At 42.0% G+C, this 24,372-nt stretch overlaps 1 protein-coding gene across 1 annotated transcript in view; it reads left to right on the forward strand.

Moving 5' to 3' along the window:
* Window positions 1-15,709, forward strand: part of TMPRSS3 (transmembrane serine protease 3) — a 29,583-nt gene extending 13,874 nt beyond the window's left edge. The window contains exons 9-13 of the mRNA XM_074944822.1: window positions 5,178-5,343; window positions 7,214-7,383; window positions 9,618-9,713; window positions 10,857-10,999; window positions 15,418-15,709. Of these exons, the coding sequence (XP_074800923.1) occupies window positions 5,178-5,343; window positions 7,214-7,383; window positions 9,618-9,713; window positions 10,857-10,999; window positions 15,418-15,630 (788 nt within the window). The 3' untranslated portion in view covers window positions 15,631-15,709. The remainder of the gene's footprint in view (window positions 1-5,177; window positions 5,344-7,213; window positions 7,384-9,617; window positions 9,714-10,856; window positions 11,000-15,417) is intronic.
* The last annotated feature ends 8,663 nt before the right edge of the window (window positions 15,710-24,372 follow it).

The raw sequence follows: 24,372 nt of genomic DNA on the forward strand, positions 1-24,372 counted from the left end.
TACACCTGCCTCAGTTTCCCCTCCATCAGAGTCCCCACTAATTCACAACCAGTCTATCTGAGTATAAAGATAGCCCTTGTGGGGTGGGTTAATTACAAACAAAAGCCCTGTGCATAGAAACCATTACCCGTGTCCCATAATCATAGTCCCAACAGTACATCACAAACAACCTCAGCATCTTTCACTACATCCTAGAATCATTCACTACACTCCAGCGCTCCGTACAGCTCTGGCATCCATCACCACACCTCTTCCTCACTCTTAAGACCTCTCTCCCTCCATCTTCAGCTCTCTGGCTCTGAGAGCCAGCAGGTACTGCCCCCTCCCTTTCCCCAGCCCCCCACACCAAATGCTCTCAGCCTTCAGGCCGCTTCATGGTTCTCTGGCCTTGGCTTTCTGGCTCAGGCAGGTCAGATGGCTAGCCCCTACACTGGCTTCTAGCTTTCAGCCCTTTTCAGCCTCCCACCACTGGCTCCCTAGCATGGGACAGTCAGCAAAGTAGCCCTCCACTGGCCTTCTAACCAACTCCTCCCACTTCCCAGGATCTGCAGAACTTTCTGATCCATGCAGACTCTCTCCCAAGAAGCTCTCCTTTCCTTTGCTGGTTCTGATTCATCAGACCTGACTCCCTCTAGGCCAGGGGTGAAAGTAACATAAATGTCTTACCTCTATGGGGGCCCAGCTCTGGGCCCCTGGAAGGGGCAGGGCCTCAGGCAGAAGGGGCAGAGCCTCAGGTAAAAGGGATGAGCTGGGGGTCAGCCTTTCCAGCCAGCCCTTCCGCACTGCCCGGGGCTCCGGCAGCAATTTAAAGGGTCCAGGGCTCCGGCCACTGTCACAGTAGCCTAATGGCCAGTTAGGAGGATGGAGCACCATCTGGGGTTTATAAAGACAAAGCAGTACAATACAGAAAGGAAAGAGTTAATATGTTATCAGCCCTTTTGGGTAGCAGTTCTCCCAGCATTCAGTACCCCTTACACAGAAGGTGTGCTCCAAAATATGTCCCCCAAACCTACCTATTATTTATATCATAGCTGTTTATGAGCTAAAAGCACTCTGTATATCACCCAAGACTAAAATTTACGAATTAGCTTGTTTTCTTGTTTTTCTGGTACCACGTACCTTTCCTTATCTCTGTTTTGGATACTACATTGCAAGGCCAGAAGGAACCACGGAGATCACCTAGTCCGACCTTCTGTATAATGCAGGCTAAAGAATTTTCCAAAATAGTTCCTAGAGCAGATCTTTTAGATAAACATCCAATTTTGATTTAAAAATCATCAGTGATGTAGAAGCCACCCCAATACTTTGTAAACTGTTTCAATGGTTAGTTACTCTCACTGTTAAAAATTTACACATTCTTTCCAGTATGAATTTGCCTAGCTTCAACTTCCAGACATTGGACCGTGCTATACTTTTCTCTGCTAGATTGAAGATCCCATTAAATATTTGTTCACTATGTAGATACTTATAGATGGTAATCAAGTAATCAAACCCCTTAACCTTCTATTTGTTAAATTCAATAGATTGAGCTCTTTGAGTCTATCACTATATGGCATGGTTTCTAATCCTTTAATCATTCTTGTGACTCTTCTTTGAACTCTCTCCAACTTATCAACATATTTCTTGAACTGAAGGCACCAGAACTGGACACAGTATTCCAGCAGCAGTCACACCAATGCCAAATAGAGGTAAAATAACTTCTCTATTCATACTCCATATTCCCCTGTTTATGCATCCCATGATCACATTAGCTCTTTGGCCACAGCATCACATGGGGAGCTCATGTTCAGCTGATTATTCACCAGGACCCTCAAATCTTTTTTCAGAATCACTGCTTACCAGTGAGTCCTTCATCCTATAAGCATCCTGGGCTTCATCCTGGGCTTCATCCTGGGCTTTTTTGTCCCCCGATATATACATTTACAGTTAGCTGTATTAAAATACACAGTTTGCTTGTGCCCAGTTTATCAAGCAATCCAGATTGCTCTGAATCAATTAATGGGGCCTCTTCATTATTAACCACTCCCCCAATTTTTGTGTCATCTGTAAACTCTACCAGTGATGATTTTATGTTTTCGTCCAGGTCATTGATAAAGATGTTAAATAGCATAGGGTGAAGAACCGATTCCTGTGGGACCCCACTGGAAACACACCCAATTGATGATGATTTCCTGTTTACAATTAAATGTTGAGATCCGTCAGTTAGCCAGTTTTTAATTAATTTAATCCAGTTATCTGTGAAAGTAACTACCAACTTCTACCAGGACACAGAATGAATATATTTTGTCTTTGATAGATATCATATATTTCAGAGCCTAAAGCTGGCTTTCCCAAAGCTGTGGAACATATATCTTGACGTGAGTGAGCAGAAGTGAACAGTATTGTGGGAAAAACATAATATAATTTGGTCAACATAACATATACATATTGGCTAACACTATTGTTCCAATGCATAGGAGATGAACTATTGCACCTTCATCTTCTGATATTACAGATGGTCTCGTTGATAATGTTGATATATTTTAATTTACTTTGGGGAAAAGAATAAACCTGAGTTTGGGGAATAAGAGTATGTTCTGTTGGATATCCTTTCCTGACTCCAGCACTTGCTTTGTGAAGTGGTTCACTCCCAGATGAGGGCCCACCCTGAAGCACCCCTCATGGGGTGGGGGAGGGATAAATCTGCTCAGACTTGAGAGCCCCAAAAGAAGCTTTTGGGGTTTGATACTTTTCCATAGACTCCCAGCATTGGTCTCAGGAAAGGCAGCAACGGCATCCTCCTAATGGGTAATCACTACACTGGAACCTGGAGGAGCAGCAGGTTCAAAGGGAACACCTGCCTAGACAAGGTAGTTCAGAAATTCTCACTGGAAGTAGGGTGGAACTTATTCCCTTGTCTAATGCCTCAGTGGCTGCTTTGTCTTCATGCTCCCCAAAGAGCTTACCAACAAAATATTTGGAAGAATATCAATGTTAGCCTGCAATTTTCTCATGTTTTTCTTCCTGTTTCGTTTTGTGCAGGCTCAAGATGGCCTCCCAGTTGAGCATGATCTTCATAATAAGAAACTGTAGCCAATATGCTATGGGCTGAGGCTTTTGTATCCAAGTTTAGATTGAGTGATGATCTTATTCTCCTTTCTGTGGGTTTGGCAGGACTAATCTCTCAGATGATATGACAATGCCCTTTACTAAGAAACTGAAGCAGGCCTAACATTAAGCAGAGTTATGAAGATCTTTTAGTCCTTAGGTATAGGTATGTCTTTATAGGGAATTCCCACTTCACCTTAATCACACCCTCATAAGCTAGGTGAGGAAGAATTATACCGCTCTTCAACTTTTCAAGGCTTTTTTCCCCCTTTGGTTTCATTTTCTAAAAATAGAAACACCTATGAAGATAAACACCCCTTTGTGATTAATTCTGCATGCTTAGCTAAGAATCTGAGATATGTTGCTCAAAGTCCCATCTGTAGAGATTTCTCCTTCTCTTTAGAGGATCTAGAGGGGAGACTCTCTCCTGATTGTGAGCAATATCCTTTACCAGTCCCTCAGCCAAACCCCTGAGACCAAGGGGGAGGGAGCCTGTGAGGGGAGAGTGCGTTACCAGGGAGATTGAAAGGACAGTCTGCAGGCATGTATCCCACATGCTTCCCTTAGGAAAATCATATTCACTTTATTGTTGCTTATGGAACCCCTGGAGGCTGGAAAAGGAGAGGAGGTAGGTCCATTTCACATGTAAGGGGATTTGAATTAGAGCTGGATGGGGAACTGTTTTCCTGTTCTGTGAAAAAATTTGAGATATCAAAAGATGTTCCAGTTGCAAATTAGGCTGAAATATCTAATTCCCAAAAAGAATTCCGGGGCAGGTCAAGTGAAACATTTTGTTTCTATAACTTCAAAATATCAAAACCAGAATGAAACCATTTTAATGTATTTTACTGTAGTTAGTTTAAATTACAAAAAAGTCATCTCTAACCAGAAAACTAGATTTTTTTTTCATTTAGAAAATGCCCAAGTGGAACACTGACAATTTAAAAAAAAATTTCAACATTCTTTTTTATTTGAAAAAATTGTCAAAACCAAGCCTTTCTTGCAAACAGTTTTGGTTTCAATAAGTTGGTGCTTTTTGACTAAAAGTGTTTCCATCAAAAAATTCCCAACCAGCTCTAATCTGAATCACATCATTCCATACCTTGATGCTGGGTCTGGGCTGAGTGGGGGCTGACTGACCAAGAAGAATGGAGGGGTGAGCCAGAGCCATTGGGGACAAATTACTCATTGGTATCAGAAAGGTTGCAGGCAACTTGTGGGAAGGGAGGATACTTTGTGGCCTTCTCGATCACCTGGGCATAGCCCTGTCTGTGAGCAGGCGTTTCTTTCTTCCTGGTTGCGATGCGGGAGCCTTGCATTCCCTTGAAATTCAGGAGGTTCCAGTGAAACTTTCCTGCTTCATCTGCAAGTTGTGGGAACAGGGGTCCAATATCTGAGGCAGAGGCAGTGGGGACTTTGAACTTTACCCACAATGCTCTACAACGCAGTCTTTGGTCTGGTCTCAGTGAAAGGAGCTTTGATGTGGCCTGCTCTACTGTCTTGGTGGGGACCTCGCCCTTAGGAGAGCTTGAAACTGGTTTCACGGTGGTCTGTTCCACTGTCTTAACCTGGACCTCACCCACAGACCAACTGGGAGCTGAGCTCCTGTGGCCTGCTGGATGTCTACCATTCTGAGGGGAGAGAAAGCCAAAAGAATGGGGAAAGTGTGTGTGTGTGTGGGGGGGGGGAGTGTTGTTTGTCTGTTCTGGGTTTTTTTGAGTTTAGCAGTTTTGAGGAGAACAACCTTGAAGCCAATGATGGAGAAAAGAAACTACTGAGAGACATTTAGTTAAAATCTTTTTAAAAATCCTGTGAAAGCTCTGCTCCAAAGGGAGCCCTGGAGCCTGCTGTGTGTACTGCTTGGAGGCACAGAATTCTGGGGAGTTCTTCCTGAGGTGTGGTCCTAATCCCAGGCTCAGAGCCAAGACATGGTCCGCCTTCAGTTGGAGGATGGGGAACATCTACTGTGAAGACTGTCTGACATGGAAGGGACTGAGAACAGCTGGAATTCAAAAAGTAAGGAATAAAGTTGTGTTTCACACAGATAGGATTGTGCTTACCATGTTTATAATACTCTCCCATCCATGCAGAGTGTGGTACTAGGTCCAGGTACTCCTCCCGTATAGTTGGTGGAAATGCATCATTGCCCTGGCAATGGCCATGGCAGGTCAGCCTTCAATTTCAAGGATTCCATCTGTGTGGAGGATCCATCATCACCCCATGGTGGATTGTCACAGCAGCCCACTGTGTTTATGAGTAAGTATCTTATCTACTTATCTTGTTTAACTTTCATACAGCTGGCTGTGACAGCTTGAGGGATAGTTGCTTTCATGCAGGGGAAGGATAAAGGAAACAGAACGACAAATGACTTTGAAGAACAGTTCTGTGCAGGAGCAAAGTGTTATCCTTATTTTACTTCCTCCAATGAAAGTATCTCATGTGTTACTGTATAAAGAGGGCACCTGTTGAAAAAATGCATACACTAATAATGGTCTAACTGTTGTGACATCAAAATCTGAGGTCACATCTGGGAAATTGGGCCTTATTTTCAGAGGATCTGAACACTCAAACTCCTTTGGATGTAAATGAGAACTGTGGGTACACAGTACCTCTGAACAAATCAGGCCGTAGGCCAAAATTGCTAACCTGGGACACCTGAAATTAGGTATCTAATCAATCCTAAAATAAGTGGCCTGATTTTCTGAGATTCTGAACATGCATGAAATCATGTTCTTCTGAACAGTGTGGTCATCTTTAGTAAGTTTGAAAAACCAAGCCTAAGTATTCATTTAGGTGCCTGACTTTAGGCACTCAAGTTTGAACATTTTGACCATATTGCATAAGACTTAATAATTTAGGAGGAATTTGTACCTGACGATTCTTATATTCACAATCTCCAAATTATTTTATGAGACCATTTTAGCTTGTACAAAATCAGTTAATTGTAGGACTGCTTACAGTCTAGTGTGAAAACTGTAAATGGGTAAAGACTTGCTTAGATTTTTCTTCTTAGAGTAACATTAAACCTGTTCCCCTTCCTTATGTGTAATGAGAATAGTCTCCCAGTGAGAGATCTTGTTTGCATGCCAGCATCGGAAGGCTCCCATCCTTACTTCTAGGAACTCACAGGTTAAGGATTTGTGACTTGTTCAATATGTCACAGAGAATCCGTAGTAGAGCCAGGAACTGAACACACATCTCCTGAGCCCCCATCCAGCAATCTAGCTAACCCATAATTAGCATCACAGGCTAAATCCTAGAAGAGATTGGAATTACCGCATGCCCTGAAGGCCAGCAGAAATGAATAGTGGTGAACTAGTGACAGAAGTGAGTTCCAGAATGCAGGTCTGTCCACTGAAAATGCCATGCTACTAGCCCTCTTAAATAAATCTAGTGACTATCTCAACCACTCTGGTGTCACACAGGGAGAGAGGTGGTTTTTCAAGTAGGCAGGATGCAAAACCACATAAGTCTTTATAGAGAAAATCAAGATCTTAAACTGCATCAAACTGATAGGGAGCCAGTGCAGCCTTTAGAGCATTAGCGTAATTTGAGATATGTATCTATATATACACATATACATGTATGTGTCCTCAGCTAGTCACTGGACGCTAAGGTGCCGTCTTTCTAAGTTGCCGGGGATGTTCGACCCCGGCCGCACCCCAGGCCCTGCCCCTACTCCACCCCTTCCCCCAAACCCCTGTCCTTTCCTACCCCTGCCCTGCCTGCCTCTTCCCACCCCCGCTCCACCCAGCCTCATTCTGTCCCCTCCCCTGAGTGTGCCCCCCTCGCTCCTTACCCTCCCTACAGGGCCTCCTGCACACCGCTGAACAGCTGATCACAGCAGGTGGGAGGTGCTGGGGGGTGGGGGGAGGATTTGAATGGCAGAGGGGGGTGCCAGTGGGTGCTCCAGAGCTGGAGCATGGAGTCAATGCCTATGACTGTATGTATGTTTATTTATGAAGTGACGTTTAAAACATGGTGGATATTAACAGATAGCTAGAAAAGTAGTGTACAGTATAAATATTCCGAGTCCTATAGCTATTAATTTTGCATGTAGGCACAGTCGCCAATTTTAAAACTTGACATTTATAAAAGTTTTCTCCCTCCTGCCTCTTTGTTTCAGTTTGTACTTGCCTAGCTCATGGAGTGTGCAGGCGGGCTTTGTGACTCAACCAGACACTTCAGTTAATCCATATTCAGTGGAAAAAATTATATACCATAGAAATTATAAACCCAAGGCGATGGGGAATGATATTGCACTGATGAAGCTGGCAGCACCACTTGCTCTCAATGGTAATTTTTTCCCCTTTGATTTTTTCTCTTTTTTTAAATTAAAAGCTCGGGGTAATTTCTAGCGGTACAGACCAGAAAAGCTTCTGAAGCACAGATGGGCTTGAATCAGAACACTGGGGAGAAACCCTGGCTCCTCTGGAAGTCAGTGCAAAACTCCTGTTGCCTTCAATGGGGAACCCGCAATGAGTTTTGGGGCAGTTCAGATCCAATCCACATTCAAACATTGCAGCTCAGGCGTATGTCTATAATGGGCCTTATAACAGGAACCCTGAGCCAGACTTCTGGAGAAGTTCTGATTTGGATCCAAACTGGATCTGAACTTTGAAGGGCAGACTCCTGTCTACTTCAGAGCAGTTGCAAAGCAGAGCTGTCTGCTCATACTTTATCATCTCATACGCTATGACTCAATGCCCATTGAAATTAATGGAGAAAGTCACACTGATTTCAGTGGGTGTTGGGTCAGGCGCACAGTATAGATGGACTAGTCCCAAAATATCTAACACTAGGAGATATCCTGTACTTAATCTATTGAATTCACATGGAAATGAATATCATTAAAAGACACAAACTAGTCTTTAAAATATTGCCAGTCCATTTATATACTACTTACAGTGGTCCACCATTTTAACACATGAATATCAAAGCTATGTGGGCTGCTGGAAATCACAGAGAGAGAGGAAGCTACTTATCTGAACCATTTATTCTTATTCTTCCAAAGTAGTTTTTCCATCCCTGGTAGAAATGAGCTAGCCGTTCACCCTTCCAGCTCACAGGTGAGACTGAAGTGTGAAGTTTGTGCTGCCGGTGTCCCTGCTAATGTCTCGGTGAATATATGGAGGCGGGCAGTGCCCGAGGCTTTGAATCTGGCACCTTTCAAGAGTATTAACATTTCAAATAAAAGTCGAGACAATTAAAATAAAGTGATGCATTTCAATTAAAAACAAAACAAACATCACTCTAACTTTCAGATCAGGATGCCAACTTGAACTGACATGGCTGGGGAACCCAAATACAGAACCATTGGTAAAAAGAGCATCGTGCTGTTTTCAAATAATCTATAAATATTTCCCCAAAGATGACGCCTTTCTTCATGGGGGTAGTTCTACAAATGTTGTCACTTCTCAGCTCCATATTTTCTAGATCCCCAATTGGCTCTTCTTTAGAAACCATATCTACTCTGCTGTTAAATAAAAATTAAGCTTCAGGTTTTTTTCAAAATCTCAACTACCGTATTTAAAAAAAAAAAGTTTAGGATAGTATCAAGATTATAAGCATTCTGCAGTACATGACCATCTCTGAAATGTATTCACAATATGGTCAGAACAGCTGGAATGTATCTAAAGGGAACTTGGAAGGCTACACACTTGTGGCCAGATGCTTTGCACAGAGACAAATTCAAGCTGGAGAACTGAACTGTTTGTGAGCCCCTGAGTGCTACTAGTATTTGTGCAATGAAAACTTTCCTTTCTTACTGCCAGTTTCTTTAAACACGTCGCGATCTGCAGCTGCAGACATACAGAGATACCACACTCACTGGTAAAGTGCATCAAATAAATTGCACAACATTCAATGCCCCAAATCCTAAGCCCATATATTCAGCTGACTGAAGAAAGATAAAAGCACTTGCAGAGCCCCGACAGTCTAGTCAGTAGAGGGCAGTGGTGTGCTCCCATGACTTATACATAGGTTACTAAATATGTACTTTAGCAAGTAAAATGGTATATACTGTTTTTAGATGCAGTTTTGGATTTTGCGTGTGGGAGGAGACTATTCTATTTTTTAGATGGATTGATTTTCATGACATGTTTACCTCGAAGCAAAGCTCGAAGCCCTTACTCAGGCATTAAACTCTCACTGAGGTAAAGACCGAGTGATAATTAAAAAAAACAACCTTCCAGATCTGGCATTATAGCAGCTTTAGAGCGGTTCCTATCAAATCCCCATTTAGTGCAGCTACAGCTTTTCTGAAGTTACACTTTCTTGTTTTAAACATTTCAAGACATATCCCCGTGAGCGTAAATTGATTTACGCTAGCTGAGGCTCTGACTCAATTATTTTATATGTAATAATAATAGTACTTAAATAGCACTTTTCATCAGTAGATCTCAAAGCATTTTACCAAGGAGGTCAGAATCAGATATATGGAATAATACACATATGAACACAAGTACCACCCCACCCCCATGTAGGTCTTCCTCTGCATGTTTTAAGAGCAATTGTTTTTTTTTAAATAGGCCTGATAGAACCAATTTGTCTGCCTAATTTTGGTGAACATTTTCCAGAAGGGAAAATGTGCTGGATATCAGGATGGGGAGCCACAGAAGAAGGAGGTGGGTATTTTTAATGTCCACTGTAAATGATATGCACTAAAAAAAGTCATGTGGAGTAAGTACAGTGTTTGGCAGTTGCAGTTACAGCATTAAATCGTCAGAAAAATCTGGAAAGCAAAGCTATTCCTAAACATAGGAATAATCTAGGGTCAAATTCACCCCTGTGCAGCGGGTCCAAAAAAAGCAGATGCACCACTTAAAGCCTCAAAGTAGGGCTATGCACAGGGCTAAATTTCGTCTCTACCAAATACCACCCAGAGTATTATTAATTTACCTAATTTGATTGGTTTCTTTGTTTCTAACCTCAAGTAGAGGAAGTATAGCATGATTCCAAGGATCCAATGTACATAGTCTACATTGATGTACTTTAGAGCTGGCTGGATAACAAAGAAAACATGTGTGAACAAGAGTTCACTTTACTCTGAATCATGGGGGTCATCACATTCATCAACCACTGGATGAATCACTCCATGAAAGTGAACGTTTTTGAATACTCACACTGGAAGGGCACTCACTGTTCATTAGTCACCTCTTTAAAACGTTTCAATAATTCAGTGAGAGAGCAGAAACACTAGGGGACCTAGGTAAAGCCAAGGTGAGAGGTGCCTTCAGAAAATCAAAGGAAGAGAGAGAGGCAACCAACCATACAACGTGAACAGCAAACAGTCAAAGCACAGTTTGTGAACAACACCTATTGTGGAAACCATTTATCCAAACAATTTGGTCAATAGTTACAAATTATGAATATACTCAAAGAAAATTAGGCTTATTTTCAAATAATCTGCCAACTAAACAGAGGGCTGAATTAACAAGTATTGTTTGTAATGAATAGTTTGACTTGCTCTAAAGTTCTTTATATCACCATCAGCTGTCAAGTTTGTAGAACTACATAATGCACAACTTCCACAGCTATATGCTGTGGCTCATTAGTGGGTAATGTAGGCAAGTGGCAGGATGTCTGGATTTCCTGTTTGCGTATCATCATGTTAAGCTTAAACCATATTCTTTTATCCTTGTCTTGCTAATTCTTCATATCCTTAAACTTTTGTTCTTTACTATAGGACACTGGTTTCAAGGAAAACAATAGCACTGTAAAAACTGTAGGACTTTAAAAAAAAGAGCATTATTTATGTTTTTAAACAGGTGATACTTCAGAGACCATGAATTTTGCTGGTGTTCCTTTGATTTCTAATAAGGTTTGCAATCACAGGGACGTCTATGGGGGAATCATAACTTCTTCAATGCTTTGTGCAGGTTTTTTAAAGGGAGGTGTGGACACCTGCCAGGTATGGAAGTTTCTTAACTACAATTGTATTGGTTAACATTGGTTGTAAAAATAAGAGTAATACATTATCAGGAGAAAACTCCCTGCCTTTTTCTCAGGAAATATTTGCAGATTTTTATTATGTGTGTATACGAGGTACTGTGACTGTTTGCATTCAGAAAGTATGGCTCCCTTCCTTCTTTTAATCTGTGTACTTTACCAGCTAGAGCAGAAGGTAAATTTACAGTTCTAAAGAAAAATGTACTTAAGATATTTTCAAACTTCTCTGATGTGCTTAAGCATGGTGCCATCCACTTTGTGCCCTGCTCACAACCAATGGCAAGGTGAAGAGTTCTCACTTAAAACAGCTCATAAGAGCTGCAAGGTGCAGAAACTCCATGGTTAACATACAGCAACAAGAGCCTTTCACTTTGCTGACTGACTCAAGTGAGAAATGGAAATGTGTAAATCTGGAAGAGAACTAGATTTGGAAAAACTAAAACTAGATAACTCAGAGGATTGGTAATGAACTGTGGAGTGTTTCACAATATCTATAAATCACGAATACAAATACAAATCTTAAATACAAAAAAGAAGCTTACAAGAAGTGGAAGATTGGACAAATGACCATGGAGGAGTATAAAAATATTGCTTGGGCTTCAAGGAGTGAAATCAGGAAGGCCAAATCACACCTGGAGTTGCAGCTAGCAAGAGATGTTAAGAGTAACAAGAAGGGTTTCTTCAGGTATGTTAGCAACAAGAAGAAAGTCAAGGAAAGTGTGGGCCCCTTACTGAATGAGGGAGGCAACCTAGTGACAGAGGATGTGGAAAAAGCTAATGTACTCAATGCTTTTTTTGCCTCTGTCTTCACGAACAAGGTCAGCTCCCAGACTGCCGCACTGGGCAGCATAGCATGGGGAGAAGGTGACCAGCCTTCTGTGGAGAAAGAAGTGGTTCGGGAGTATTTAGAAAAGCTGGACGAGCACAAGTCCATGGGGCCGGATGCGTTGCATCCGAGAGTACTAAAGGAGTTGGCGGATGTAATTGCAGAGCCATTGGCCATTCTCTCTGAAAACTCATGGTGATCGGGGGAGATCCCAGATGACTGGAAAAAGGCTAATGTAGTGCCCATCTTTAAAAAAGGGAAGAAGGAGGATCCTGGGAACTACAGGCCAGTCAGCCTCACCTCAGTCCCTGGAAAAATCATGGAGCAGGTCCTCAAGGAATCAATTCTGAAGCACTTAGAGGAGAGGAAAGTGATCAGGAACAGTCAACATGGATTCACCAAGGGCAAGTCATTCCTGACTAATCTAATTGCCTTCTATGACAAGATAACTGGCTCTGTGGATGAAGGGAAAGCAGTGGATGTATTGTTTCTTGACTTTAGCAAAGCTTTTCACACGGTCTCCCACAGTATTCTTGCCAGCAAGTTAAAGAAGTATGGGCTGGATGAATGGACTATAAGGTGGATAGAAAGCTGGCTAGATTGTCGGGCTCAATGGGTAGTGATCAATGGCTCCATGTCTAGTTGGCAGCCGGTATCAAGTGGAGTGCCCCAAGGGTCGGTCCTGGGGCCGGTTTTGTTCAATATCTTCATAAATGATCTGGAGGATGGTGTGGATTGCACCCTCAGCAAGTTTGCAGATAACACTAAACTGGGAGGAGTGGTAGATACACTGGAGGGTAGGGATAGGATACAGAGGGACCTAGACAAATTGGAGGATTGGGCCAAAAGAAATCTGATGAGGTTCAACAAGGACAAGTGCAGAGTCCTGCACTTAGGACGGAAGAATCCAATGCACCGCTACAGACTAGGGACCGAACGGCTCGGCAGCAGTTCTGCAGAAAAGGACCTAGGGATTACAGTGGACGAGAAGTTGAATATGAGTCAAGAGTGTGCCCTTGTTGCCAAGAAGGCCAACGGTACTTTGGGATGTATAAGTAGGGGCATTGCCAGCAGATCGAGGGACGTGATCGTTCCCCTCTATTCGACATTGGTGAGGCCTCATCTGGAGTACTGTGTCCAGTTTTGGGCCCCACACTACAGGAAGGATGTGGAAAAATTGGAAAGAGTCCAGCGGAGGGCAACAAAAATGATTAGGGGTCTGGAACACATGACTTATGAGGAGAGGCTGAGGGAACTGGGGACGTTTAGTCTTCAGAAGAGAAGAATGAGGGGGGATTTGATAGCTGCTTTCAACTACCTGAAAGGGGGTTCCAAAGAGGATGGCTCTAGACTGTTCTCAGTGGTAGCAGATGACAGAACAAGGAGTAATGGTCTCAAGTTGCAGTGGGGGAGATTTAGGTTGGATATTAGGAAAAACTTTTTCACTAGGAGGGTGGTGAAACACTGGAATGCGTTACCTAGGGAGGTGGTAGAATCTCCTTCCCTAGAAGTTTTTAAGGTCAGGCTTGACAAAGTCCTGTCTGGGATGATTTAGTCGGGGATCGGTCCTGCTTTGAGCAGGGGGTTGGACTAGATGACCTCCTGAGGTCCCTTCCAACCCTGATATTCTATGATTCTATGATTCTATGATCACTGTCTCAAATCCAGCCCAGGTTAGTGATCAAAAGTCATTAATTATTTGTATTATGGTAGCACCCACAAAACCAATGAATTACAACGTGTCTTTACCAAAGAGTGCCACTATGTGGCCAGTGATCATAGGGTTACCAAAAGCTTTGTTGGCACAGTAAGATCACCAGTGATGGACATAAACTGAATATCCAGCCAGGCCATCTTAAGGACCTAGCTAGAGTTTGACCTGGATGGCCCTTCATCTGCAAGGAGGCTACATCCCTTTGGGATTTGCCCTAGTGATGATGGTGAGCTCCCACAATATACTAGTATGTGCTGTCTAAATATAGAGAAATACTAGTAATACTGCTCTGCCCTAAGAAGCTCACAATGAAGGGCAAGGGAGAGGGATAAAATGTACCAGTTTACTAGCCCTGCTGTTTGCATTGAACATTCGTGTTTGAAAGTGGCATCCCCTGCCGTAAAGAGTTCCCTCTGGAACTGCTGACAGTGTTGAGTTAAATTGAAAGAGAGATGGGCTTAATAGATATGGGATAGTTAGAATGCCTTCAAGTATTGTCATAATTGTCAAACCATGGACATACTAGTAGCACTGTAGATCGGGAATTTGACTAGTCACATCTATTATTCTGTGTCCATACAGTTAATGGCAGAATGGGGCTTCAATCTTGGTTAGTTCCTAGACGTGACCGTAATAAACAAAGGAAATGCTACCCTGAGAAGCAGTACTTCAGAGTCACGGGGTCAGGCAGCCCTGGTTGGCAGGTGTAGCAATGCAACTTCATGGATGGCATTTCCAGTAGTGAATCATTCGTGAAGGGTTCTCTCAGCATACCCACATGTAAATTGATATTTGTGGATTTCCCATGAACAGTTAGGAAAAGCAGATACCCAATCCCTGTGCAACTCTAAGTAGACTCTTTATCCAACTATCCCAAAGAATCTTCAAGTAATTTTTGTTCCAACCTGAGAAAGACCCCAATTTGGGGATTTAAATTCAGGGCTTCTACTTCTCAAACCATTAAACAGTGAGAAAATCATGGGCCGATAGTGACCCACATCAAAACAAAACATTTCAACGTTCCCAGATAGAAATGTTTTAGTTTGGTTTGCTGAACTGACCCAAAATACTTTGTTTCAAGTCAGTTCAACATTAAACTACATTTCCCTATTATGGTGCATTTTCTTATGGGAGTTGTAGTTCAAGTTGCCAGATGCCTCCATTCTTCTCCATGGGCAAAGCTCCCTGGCCTGACTACATTTCTCATGCGACTCCCATTATGCACCATGCCACTCAGTGAGAACACTGTTGCATCATAGGAGATGTGGTCCAGTCAGGGAGGTCAGCCCATAGGACAGAATGGGGGCCTGAATGACAATTCCCATGAGGCAACGCATCACAGTAGGGAAATGCAGTTTAATGTTCAACTGACTCTAAATGAAGATTGTTCAACATTGGGTTTGTTCAACAACTCTTGAACCAACCAAAAACTAAATATGTCATTTTGCTTTTCCTAATGAAAACTTTCAACAAAATACAAAATTTCCATAGGAAAATTTTGATTTCATGGAAACTGCATTTTCTGTGAGAAAATCATTCCCATGGAAGATTCCCTACCAGCTCTAACACCTACTACATCTGTGCACATATGCATGAGAAATGACAGATAACACTTTTTCACAGCAAAGAGAGATGTAATTTCACATGTACTTGTCTACCCTATAGAAAAGCCACTTGTCTGTGAAAATCAAAGTCCCTGTAGTGTATGTTTTTCATAAGATTCAGAAGGGAGAGGAATTAAGAAACTCTTTTAAGCAGCCTTATTTGCTCCAAAATAAATAGCTCCTCTAATTGTTTCTTTTTTGGAGATGCTATTTGTTTTATTTCTTTCGTCCTTCAGGGAGATAGCGGGGGACCCTTAGCCTGTAAAGATATGAACACCTGGAAGCTGGTAGGAACTACCAGCTTTGGGATGGGCTGTGCAGAAGTAAATAAACCAGGAGTCTACAGCCGTACCACCTCATTTCTTGACTGGATACATGAACAAATGGAGGTTTGTTTTTCCCCTCCCATCTTTTGTCTGATAATCAGATTTTGCTCTTACTTCAAGTAGGTTCATTGCTTAGAATGAGAGGACTCCAACAATGCCTATACAAGCAGTGCGGCTACCTTACTGGGGCAGTCAACATTTTAGCTGTGTCTGGGAGACACAAAGAGAAAGCAGGGGATGACCACTTAGGATGACTACCAGGCAATTGCTAGTGGTAGCCGATGATGTGATGTTTTATTTCTCAAAAAAAAAAAAAAAAAAAAAAAGCTTTAGCAATAAAGTATATATTTCACTTTTATAATTTCTTACAATGTGGATTACCAGTTTCTGGACTTTGTTTAAATCTGAGATCATTGTGCCCCAGTAATAGCTTGATATATTATTGGTGGGGGTGGTAGCACTGCCTACGGTTAAGGTTGCCCAACACTCTCCATGATAAGACCCTGTTTTTCAGTCATTTATAACTTTGCCAATCTGTGATTGCCTGAGTTGAAATTATCCATGCTGGGTGTCTGCCTCAGGCCGAATTTTTTGGAACGTTTGAGCCAAAACAGTTCAACCACTTCCAAGAACAAAGCTAGGGGGGAAAATGATTGTTTTGCTCAAGTTAAAAAATTCTGGTGACCTATTCTTTGAACTGCCCGATCACCCCCATGCTTTAGAGAAGGAACTTGAAATTTGCAGGGGAGTGGCCTCTGTGTCAGGGATAAGTCTTTTACTATCCTTATGAAATTCTGCCCAAATTTGGCCAAATCATAGTTTAGCTTTAGAAAAATCACAGTGCACACATGCTGAATAGAGACCTCAGATTTTAGAAGCTAAATTCCTTCAGTCCCTCTGCACTGACCATGCTATAGCTGTACAGTGGGCTGTACTGGGCACCACAAACCTCAACGCTTGAGAGCAGATAGCTTGTCTCTCCTGTGCTCCCAGTGACCCCCCTTTCATAGCTTCATCCAATCCATTCTCCTAAGGGCTCCCATTTGAATGGGGGATCATCAAGGTTTAACCACCTACGTTGTCCCTGGCCTGGGAGAGAAGTGCTACAGCCCTGATGGCAGATGGTGGATTCTACATACACCAAGGGATCCAATGATACAGCAATTTCATAAAATCAACCAGAATTAATAAGTTGCACATAGATTCCCCAAGTTGTCACAAAGATGATACCCTTAAAGAGCTAAACATGGCAAGGCCGGAAGCCATGCACTGTCTAGGGATGTGGCATTTGCATGTACATTCCGTTTTATAATGCAAAACTTCATTTAGACACAGTCAAACTTGGTCTCAGACTTCTAGAAGCACACAAATGCTTTGCTAAACCTCTGTCTGCTGTAGTCATAATGAAATTACTTTTTATAACCCTATAATACCTGAGGAAAGTCAGTTGGTGATGTTTAATAAGGTATTTTCTCAACATTCAGACTAGGTTTTCCACCCCGCACCCTCACCCCTATTAATGACATATCCCAATGGGGAGGAAATGAAACCACGTCAGGCCTTGTCAGAATGTAACTGATCTATTATTAACCTGAATGAGTTACACAATGAGGAATATTACACACTGCCAATTAAACTTGAATTAGTGAGACGTGTCCCCACCCCAGCAATAAAACCAAAACCCTGCCTAGCACCTAGTACCAAACACCTGCACCCATACACAGTACTTCCATCAGCCTGACTAATGTGCCTTTCAGCCTCCTCATACAGCACCGGTGCTCCCACACTTATCCCCAGTTGTTCTGTCCCCCACCTTCAGTCCCCAGCAAGGCTGAGAACTACTGGATTAAAGCATTCAAAAGTATCAATGAGATTTGGTGAGCAGAAAGGTGTTTCTTCAGATTCTCAGTAAATAGAATGGGAGCTAGTCTGTACCTTCTTTCAGTGCAGGGCATATTTTTCTGAAGAGTTCTTACTACGATCTAGAATTAGAGGTAATTTCAGCAGTCATTTACTGTGCTATGTGGATTAAAGAAATCATGTGACTTTAGAATCATTTCATGAAGCAGTAAGAGGAATATTTTAAAAGATGCAAACATGTTTTTTATTTTCAGAGAGAAGAACTGCGAACCTGAAGATAGCACTGATTCACTAAACTTTTGAAACTTGATTTCAAATTCCTGCTCCACAGAATCATGTACTCCATCCCATGGACTCTTATATAATATTTTATATTAACAGCAATTACTTTCTATCATCTCTTCATTGGTACTCAGAACTTACTGTATTTAACAAAAAAGAACAATGGTCTCTTCTGGTTGCGTTCAGCCCCTTTCAGATGTGAAAGGCAAGTAGGATTTGGGATGATGTGCATGTATGCTTTTTGGCACCTACATGTCTCATGTAAAGAAAAGACAGCAAGAAGACTGATAATACAGAGTGCTACAGGAATTAAAAATTGACTTGGGTGGTACTAGCTAAAAATTGCAGAGCAGGAAATTCAAATCAGTGGCTATTTTTATACTTCCTTTCCAGGGATCAGAGTACAAGAAGTTTATTCTCCTCCTAGAGCTGTGCACATTCAAGCTACATACTCCACTACACAGCTATCGTCAGATTTCTTTGTTAACTAAATTGACAGAAAGATATATCTGGTGATTTTTCAAGTATGCTCCATTCTCCATTATTAAGAGAGATCTAGCCCAGATCCACTTGTATCTTGCTGAAAACATACCTTAGTTTGACTCAGATATTTCACGGTGTTGTAAATGATTGGCTCTGAAATCGGCAAAATGGAATTTTGCACATAAATTCAGAGACCGTCTTGAAGATAGTTTAGCAGAGTCTCCTTTGTTGCTTTTTGATGGATTATTAAATTAAACACACATGTTGCTACAACTAAAACATGCCATAGAGCACGATAACACAGCATGGTATAGAACCACAGAAATATCTGGCCGGAAGAGACCTTGAGAGATTATCTGGTTCAGCTCCCTGCACTGAGGCAGGACCAAGTAAACCCAAACCATCTATGACTATCTATAAATATATCCAGTGTTTCAAAATTACACAAGAAGCCCACAAAAGCTCTCTCCAGAGAGAGCAGTAAGTTTTGTATTGTTTGTGCACCTTCCCCAAAAATAGCATTCTGCTTGAATCAGTCTCACGAAGATAACCAGCTTATGAGGGGGAAAGGCATATAAAGTGCTGCTGTGGTTTCCTGACTTACGAGCTGTTAAACAGCTGCCTCTTGTGGTTATGTTACAAAATACCCAGTATTTTATATCCGTTCTTTGTAAAATTATAGCAAACTAAGTATTTCTTATTTTAGAAAGCACTTGTGGGGGGCTGGATAGCTCAGGTAGTTGATAATGGTATACAGAAGTTTTAGTCACTGATTCAAAGCTGGTCCAACCTAATACCACCATTGGATGGCTGACTGCAGGGCGATATATTTGTAATGAGGTCTGGACACAGGCAAGTTGCCAGCAGATAGTTATCCACATCACAAAAATCCTTCCTGGCCATCTCAGCAGAGAGCAAAAGGATGAAATCGGAACTATGCTGTCACCTGTGGAGATCGGGTCAAAGTTGAGAGACAATGGCAAACCAATGTGAGAGAGTTTGAACTGTCACTGCCCATATTGTGCTGTGGATACACCGAATACTTTGGTTTCAAAGATGGCTATTCTAGTAACTTTCAGTAGGACTAAATGTTCATAAAAGAAAACTAAAGACTGCATTTAGTTACAAAGAATAATAAATTATTCAATTAAAATATATTAAGTGTCAGAAATAACCACAACAGTAAGCTGCCATTTTGATACTTAGTGGCAAATTAGGACTGAAAGAATTCAGATCTCATTGTGAATCAGAGTTTCAAAGTTACTTTATGGTTTAATTGTTTATTAATTTTTCATTTGGTTATTCTAATAGATCTAATCAGTCTCATGTATTATTAAAATGGCAAACACCAAGAGACATACCAGTACCATTCACCGAACTGAGACAGTGATGTATTTCTAGAAACTGCTTTGAAATTCCTTTTAAACTATTCTTATTTCCTAAGTAAGATTATATAATAAATAATCACTGCAGTTTTCCTTTAAATGAAAACATATATATATTAATGCAAAGTTCAGGTGACAATCCTTGAAAGAAAAAGTGATATGTAAAGATGAAAGAAATTCTCCACAAGGTAATTGAATTTCTAGTCTCTACATGTGCAGTTTTGCAGTTGTGGTTAAAGTCTAATTTGCAGGATGATTTTAGGACCATATTGTATATGTGTAAACCATCTAAATACCATACTGGCATGTTTTCAGTTCTTGCCTCTGGCCGTGACTTCTATTCTTTTCATCCAATGGCTATTTTAAAAATATGCACAACCCTTCCCCGCCTTCTTCTTACCCCCCCCCCCCCCCAATGGGGGATGGGGGTGAAGAGGCTTCAGTTTAATAAGGTTTTCTCTATAATTCCCTGGTAAGTGCCTCAGTGTTTGAAAATCTTTGAACTATAGACATGTATATTTGTTACATTATTAAATAAGCTGATTAAACAGCTTGAAAATTGCTAACTCACAATTGAAAGAACTGGGATTGACACAGGATTACATTACAGTCAAAAGGAAAAGGAGTCCTCCTGTTCTTTTTGCGGATACAGACTAACACGGCTGCTACTCTGAAACCTGTCATTACGGTCAAAGTGTCCCTTAGATATATGACACACTTGGTGTGACACGCTATGTGCAAGGATACACAGACAGCAACACCTTAAAAAAAAGGCTACACTCTCAGCAAATTGATTAGTGGTTTTAGAGTTAAATGTGCAGCATGTTTCGAAAAATCCTTCACCATCATCAGTGGATGGCAGGAGAGGACCACAGACTTCATTAAACCAAAGGAGGCAAGGTTAAAAAATGTGCTACCACGATCTGGTAATTATAAAATAGAAAATTGTACTTGCCTTTGGCCAATCAAGAATTCATTTTTTTTGCTTAAGATATTCAAAGGAAAATGAGATACGTGTTTGATTCTTTTTTAGGTGAATGAATGACAGCTGTTGAGCTGTTGTTTCTCTTTGTTCTGAATTACTTCTCACTTCTCTAGTTCTGTATTAGTCTAAGAACACAGACGCAAGAACTGCATAGTGATTTTTTTAAAAAGGGCAGAGAAGCCTCAACCAACCCTTTTAAAGGGCTCTAGGGAACTGAAACTGACCTGAATAACAAGTGAGTGCAACAGGGGAGTAGTTTGAACTCCTATACCCCATGCGCCTCACCACAAACCTATAGGATTTAACTGTTGTGTTGCTGACCAATGCCTCAGAGCAGCATTTGGGTGTAGTCTAACCATCAAGGGACATGCTGTGTCTGATTCCTCTATTAAAAGCCTACCTTCTGCGGGTACATCTTTGGAAGCATTTCACAATATGTATATTGGCTTTCTTCCTTTCAACAAAGAGCTGGCACGTAGCAAGGGAAGCAGTATCTCATTTACATGTAACTGAAATCTGAGATTTCACACAGTACAGGAAGATGCAAGCCAAATTTGTCTGTTTAACTTTCGGGTAGATACAAGGTAGCCATAAGGCATGCTTACCTCGAGTGTACCTTGACTTTGATCTCAAGAGTCGCATCCAACATTTAACTTTAATCTCCATTTTCATGTAATCTAGGCTGAGTTGTTGCTGTGATTTTTTTATGTTTGCTTTGTCTTTTTTGCAGTTTTCATGTCTGTTGGACACTAGTCTTGGTGACGGAATGAAAATTCACCTTTGTCAATTTGGAAACCAGCTGGCAAGTGACTTTAATCATTATGCTGCCAAACCTCATATAGGGGAGGTAAAATACAACCTCACAGATTGCTCAGAAAAATGGTGATCTGCCCTAGGGCCAGATCCTAATTTCACTGAAGTCAGTGGAAAAGCTCCTACTGATTTAAAAGGGAGTTGGATTTGAACCCTAGTCTTTATTTTCAGAAGTGCTTTGGAAATGTATCAAAGTCTTGGACATACAAAGTTTTTATGAATCATCAGCAAAATGAGCAGTTAATTCAAGGCTACTTACTATCTGCTTTTACAAGACACATATGACGTATGCCTTCGGTGTTTAATACATTCACACAGCAAAAATAACTTTAAAAGAAAATTAGGAGGTTTTGAAACAAGGCCATCGAAGCAAGTTAATTATAGTAAAGGAGTAAACAAATCTTAACTAGGTGCAGTTTTGTAGTATCTGGGGTCTGATTCTGCTACATGTACTTATGTCACGTATCACACTCACTGACTGGATCCCTTGCAGAGTATGGTACAGCTCACTGTGAGTGGAGAATGATCAGTCTCTAGCTGCTCTGAGGCAGTGGTGGCACTTTACATTGAACTTAGAATTTGCTTGTGTGTGTATGATGGTAGCACCCAAAGGCCACAGTGGAGACTCGGGCCCCATTGTGCTAGGTGCTGTGCAAATATATCATCCATGGAGAACTTACGGTGTAAAGATGAGATGCAACACATGAATGTGAAAATAGGAGGGTAACAGTAACAATGTCTTGCAGTTACACGGGCTCACAGTGCAAATGACTTGAAGGGTTTGATCATTTAAATTTGTAAAAATTCCCCCATAACACCGTAATTCCCCCCTGCCCCAAATTCATCAAGCCCCCTCCCTCCCTCCTTCTTTCCCTCCCTCCCAAGATCCCTTTATTCCCTTGCTTCTCAGCCAGTTGACTCTGGGATTGCAGCCTATTTTCTTTGTATTTATTCATGTTTTTTCTCCCTTTCTATGCAAACCATCTTCCAACTACCCTTTACTTATGAATGTCTTTAAACAACAGCTTATCCCCAAAACTCCCTCAGATGAAATATGTGTGTGCGAAGGGGCTAAGCCTCTCCACCTGGGCTGTCTTTCCCATGAGGTGCTGGAGGCCTTTGGAGCCCTAAGGTTCCTCTCCCCCTCTCAGAGACAGCAGTCAGTCCTTGCAGGGTTCAGGTGCAAGGGGGCATAAAGTCCCTTGACCTGTTATGGCACATATGCTCTGATGTCACTGTGGTCCGGTTGCCATGGGGCTGTTAGGATTAAGCCCCCTTCTCAGCTTTCGCCCACTTCCCCCATGTAGGGTGACCACCTTTTCAAAAGACAAAGCAGCATGCATGCAGGAGCCCTGTCCCCCTCTATGACCCCAGCCCCCGCTCCTCCTCTTCCCTTAGCTGCCCGAGGAGCCCAGACTGCTGTGGGGAGCCCCAGGCCTTCCACCTGTCCAGGGCAGGGGGGCAGAGGGCCTCAGCGTAGCCCCTGGCCCATGTCCCCCCCCCTTGGGGTGAAGTGCCCAGGGCAGGTGGAAAGTCTGGGGCTTCCAACAGTGGCCCAGGCTCCCTGGGGGCTTTTACCACAGCCCGGCTCCGGCTTCTGGCCTGGCCAGGGGGTGGAGCCTTGGGCAGGAGAGGAGGAGCAGGGCCCCATGGCGAGCGAGGGCTAAGGCCCACCTCAGCCCCTACCACCAGGAATAGGCTGGTACCAGCCCTGACCCTCAGGCAGGCTCAGAGTGGCGCTGCAGGGAATCCGGGACAAATACTATTCTGGAATCATTCGGCCCAGGACCGGGTCTTGAACTCTGCATTTTGGGACTGTCCCACCCAATTCAGGATGGGTGGTCACCCTACTCCCAACCAACATTCATATCTGGCCTTCCTGCCATGGCCAAATGGTGGCTGCAATATGTTACAGACTCCCCAAATGAGTGACGCTCAAAATATTATTCATTCAGGAAACTTAAAACACTGTTTTGCTTCCTTGACGCAAACAGCTCTTGCTATAACCTCAGTTTTTAGATACAAGATCTGTGTGGAACGTAGGTAACTTTAGGACTACAGTGAAAGATGTTGGAGGGGTGAGCCTGCAGTCATTCTTCCAGCCTCACAAAATAGCTCACAGAGACTCAAACTACTGACCTCACTGGGGTCCCGAGGTTGTCTGAGCTGCACACTCTGGTGTTGGTGGGACTACTGGTGGAAAGTGAGGGACTACTAAAGTTATGGACCCCCAAAGTCCTGACTGCGTATGTACAGAAGAAGCAAATTAAGATTTATTAGGGCCCTGGGCACAAAGAACATTTGGGCCCCCTGCACCCCATTAAAACACGAATGTATCAAAATGCATTAATACAAAGACTTCATTCAATGCTTACGCACTGCAATAATAATCACGCTCATCATATCCCATTTCATTATGCCTAAATTACCTGCTCAATTTTTCCCACATAGAAAATGAAGATGGCTAGATATTATCCATACCATTATACAAAGGTGTTCACTGCTAATCTGGACAACACTGGTGTTACAAGAATCAGTTGTTCACAGGTCAACACGTGGTTCTTTCATCTCCCCCAATTTTCTTAAACCTGACCATTATGCTTTTTTTTCACCTATTGATCCTGTTACAGTCCAATTTTTCTGCTGTTGAGCCAAAGATGTCTGAAAGACAACAGTCACAGTTCCAGAAAGTAATTTAACTAAAAGAAATAATCTTAACCTGAGGTAAAATTATTCCATTATTAAGAACTTTAAGTTTCAGCTAATGGTGAGAACTGATTTAAAACAAAGCTATGAAAAAAATGTTGAAAGAATCTGATGTGTGCCAAAGTGACTCTTTTGGCTTTCTGCCAAAGGCAATTCATGTCAGTCCAGGAGAAAGCTGGCATTATACCGATTAAGTTTTAGGACTCACTATTTCAGCTAATCAGAAACTAACTTATACGTAGACATTAAATGACACTTTTAAGAATAGGCCAGGTTCTGGTAAACCAGAGCAAACAACAGGATGTTTGGTCATTACTAAGCCAATGAGAATATAGTTTTTTCAACAATACT

Source organism: Natator depressus, chromosome 1 (genome assembly GCF_965152275.1).
Source record: "Natator depressus isolate rNatDep1 chromosome 1, rNatDep2.hap1, whole genome shotgun sequence".
NCBI classification, from domain to species: domain Eukaryota; kingdom Metazoa; phylum Chordata; order Testudines; family Cheloniidae; genus Natator; species Natator depressus.